At 39.2% G+C, this 3487-nt stretch overlaps 1 protein-coding gene across 2 annotated transcripts in view; it reads left to right on the forward strand.

Annotated features, from left to right (window-relative positions):
- RABGAP1L (RAB GTPase activating protein 1-like) overlaps window positions 1-3487 on the forward strand; it is a 966320-nt gene that overhangs the window by 680118 nt on the left and 282715 nt on the right. For both annotated transcript variants that reach the window (XM_006887704.1, XM_006887703.1), the window contains exon 17: window positions 791-832. In XM_006887704.1, coding sequence (XP_006887766.1) covers window positions 791-832 — 42 coding nt within the window. The remainder of the gene's footprint in view (window positions 1-790; window positions 833-3487) is intronic.

The raw sequence follows: 3487 nt of genomic DNA on the forward strand, positions 1-3487 counted from the left end.
CCTTGGAGGCAAGGATTCTAAGGCTCCGTCTAACATACTGTGGACATGTTGCAAGGAGGGACAGGTCCTTAGAGAGGGAATCATGCTTGGTAGGTTGGAGGGACAGCGCAGAAGGGGAAGGCCCCCTATGAGGTGGATTGACTCAGTGACTGGGGTAATCAGGATGGGTGTATCGGAGACGGTGTGATTGGCACAGGACAGAGCAGAGTTTAGTGTTGTTCTATATAGGGTCGCTATGAGTCGCAAGCGACTCAATGGCACATAACACCAACAACAGCAACATCATTTTGAGATGTCAGACTAGGATTCAGACATTTCATTTCATAATTTTTAGACTTCTATGTCATTCTGCCATCTTGAGCAAGAAGTTGAATTTTCGTACACCCTATTGTTGTTGGGTGCTGTCAAGCTGAGTATGACTTCATGGAACAACAGATCTGAACCCTGCCCTTTCCTGTGCCGTCCTCACAACTCTGACACATTCTAGCCCATGTTGCAGTCACCATCTAACAGGTTGTGGGTCTTCTCCTTCACCATCCCCCTATCTTTCCAAGGGTTCAAAGAAACTAAGTTATTGTAAACGTTCATCAAATAGCCCCAGAAATTTGAAAAAACATGGAAGGAATATACGGCTTTTAAAAAAGACATTTGCATACATTATTGCGTGTAAAAATGAGCAAATGAACCTAATTAGGAATTAGGTTAAAAATGTATGAAAATCTTTAGAAAGTACTTAATAAAACATTGGTAGATGGAATAGTATTGATGTTTGCTTTCTTTTCTATTTCAGGGTTTGAACATAATCTTCCATGTGGCCTTGGCTCTCCTAAAAGTAAGTCTATCTTTTTTGGTAAAACTACCAAACCAATTTTTGTGGATAATGGAGGGGGGGAAAATCCTTATATAAACTTTGACTCATTTCACCTCTGCACCCCTGAACACATAAACACAAACCAGAACTTCTCTGAAAACTATGACCTTTTTCTCCCCACCTCACCCATATTTTAATTGGGAATTCACTTGTTGGTTTTTTTATAATTCATTTACTCTTGCTATCATGACACCCTTTCCAGTAGCATTTAAAGATGTTTTCATTATATAGATTGAAAGATATAAGAAAAACAACTAAGCCTATTTTCTGTCTAAATAATGTCAGCTTGTTTTTGAAAATACTTCTTACTATAATAACATCTCTGGAGGAGTCCAAACATAAAATTGAATTATTTAAAATGTCTATAATTTAATGACTAAAAAAGAAAGTGCCACATTTCAATTTTTAATTCTTTCTCTGAAAGAATTGAAAATTCACAAGACACAGTAGAATTCAACTTTAATTATGTTGTTGGATTTTATATCAACATATCTGTGCAGCTTTAACACTGTGGTAACAGCAAGACATTTGCTACAGAGTTAGTGAAAATAACACAGCTGGTTTTTGCCCTTCAGTCAAAGATGACATTTTGTTATTGAAGGCGATAATTGTTTTGTTTATAAAAAGATGCAGGCTCACTCTTTCCTCAGTACAACATGATGGTTAAAAATTGCAAACACTGGGCTAGATTCTGCTTCTAATTTCGGCCCTGGTATTTGACCTTGGGCCAGTTGCTGTAAGTATTCACAGCCTGAAATTTGAGATAGTAATAGAAACTAAGTTATGAAGTTGTTGTATAAATTAAATAAGGTGATACATAAAGGTACTTTGTGTAATGTCTAGAAAATTTCATTACTCAGTAAATGTTAGCTGTCATTATTATGCCTACTCTTGCATTAAGGTAACATAGATTATGTTTTTAGATTCCCTCGTTATTCTTCCTAATCTCCCCACAATTAATAACTTAATATCTTAGGAGAGCCTTGCCATTTAATCATTAATGTGTTTTGATTCAAAATAAAGGAATAAAATATTTTGGACTCTGCAACTTGAGGAAAAGGTTACAGTTTCTCATTCCTTGTTCTGATAAACATGGGCTTTGTATGAAGTACCTAAAATTTACTTTGCTTTAGTGGATTTTTCAAGAGGTCTAATCTAGTCAATGTATGTATACTCTCACCACATAGTGGAGTTGTTCTTGTGTACCATTAGATTGGACCCAACCCACAGCTGACCCTCCAGCCAGTTTTCAGTGGCAGTAAATTGCATGCAGAAAAGATTGCCCACATTTCTCCTATGAAGCAGCTGATGAATTCAAACATGTACCTTTGTGTTGGCAGCACAATTCTTTACCACTAAACCAGCAGGGCTCCCTTACATGACTGGGTAGGACTGTGCAAATGTGAGATGTTTATAGTCCTCCAGGCTCTGGTGGCCTAGTAAAAAGAAGCTGCACAGTAATCCCCAAGGCATGTGCTTCAAATCTACCCATGCTCCCAGGGAGAAGGATAGTCAGTCTCCTCCCATGCATATAACTGCCTCTGAAGATCAGCTGGAGGGTCAGTTCCTACTTAATGGCACACAACAACATCAGGAGATTGGATAATTTGCTAATACTGCCGATAAGATAAATAGTACCTTCTGGGTTGCTATTGTTGGTAGGTGCCCCACTATCTACCTATTAAATAAACTCTGACTCAATGATTTTATACAACAAATAGACATCCTGTTCCATCCTCACAAGCTCCTGCTTAAGACTATTGTTGTAGCCACTGTGCCAGTGCATTTCATTGAGTAGTCTCTTCTTGTTTGTATACCCTTTACTTCCCAAATATGATGACTTTTATCAGGGACTAGCCACTCCTGATAAAATGTCCCAATGCTTGACAGTCACATGATCTTTGAGTCTGCAAAACACTTTTTGATGACTGCAGAGAAGATGTGTAGAGCACTATCATGGGAACTGGCCTGTTTAGCTCTTCTAGAATGTTGGGAGTAACAATGGCATCTACTTCCTGAACAGCGTGTCTCTGGAAACTCTATGAACTTTGAGAAACGATGGTTATCAAAAGGCTTCAGGTCTTTTGTTCACAGGGTGGCTGAGTCTCGCTCCACTGACAGCAATCAACAACAACAACAGGCTTTAGATGAGTAGGCCCAGAGGCAGAGGACAGGAATCTCATTACCATTAAAAAGAAGAACCAGAGAATGCAGTGTATCCTTTAAACTAGAGATTTCTGTGCAAGTTGGAAGCAAACACACTAGAAGACAGTCTAGATGGCAGCAGCGGTGGCAGCAACAGTGATGATCAAAAAAACAACAGAGAACAGTATGAGAGAGATCTGAGCTAGGTCTTGCCAACCCATACAGCTAGAGCTGAAGACCTTCGTGCCTCACCTTACTGGTAGAGCGGTAACAAAATGTGATTGTATAACTTAAAAGAACTTTGTAACATTTTCCTGGGTAGGACAAAGGCCAACGTCACCAGGCTGAGGGTCAGAGAGAGACCTGCCTGCCAAGTATACCAGAGATGAAGCTGTCCTGATTAAAGAATTGTATCCTGCTTCCATGCCCCATGCCAGTCCATCTCATCTCTCCAATACCTAATATGTCAAT

This window comes from Elephantulus edwardii, unplaced genomic scaffold, assembly GCF_000299155.1.
Source record: "Elephantulus edwardii isolate Elephantulus edwardi_28Jun2011 unplaced genomic scaffold, EleEdw1.0 scaffold00061, whole genome shotgun sequence".
Taxonomy (NCBI): domain Eukaryota; kingdom Metazoa; phylum Chordata; class Mammalia; order Macroscelidea; family Macroscelididae; genus Elephantulus; species Elephantulus edwardii.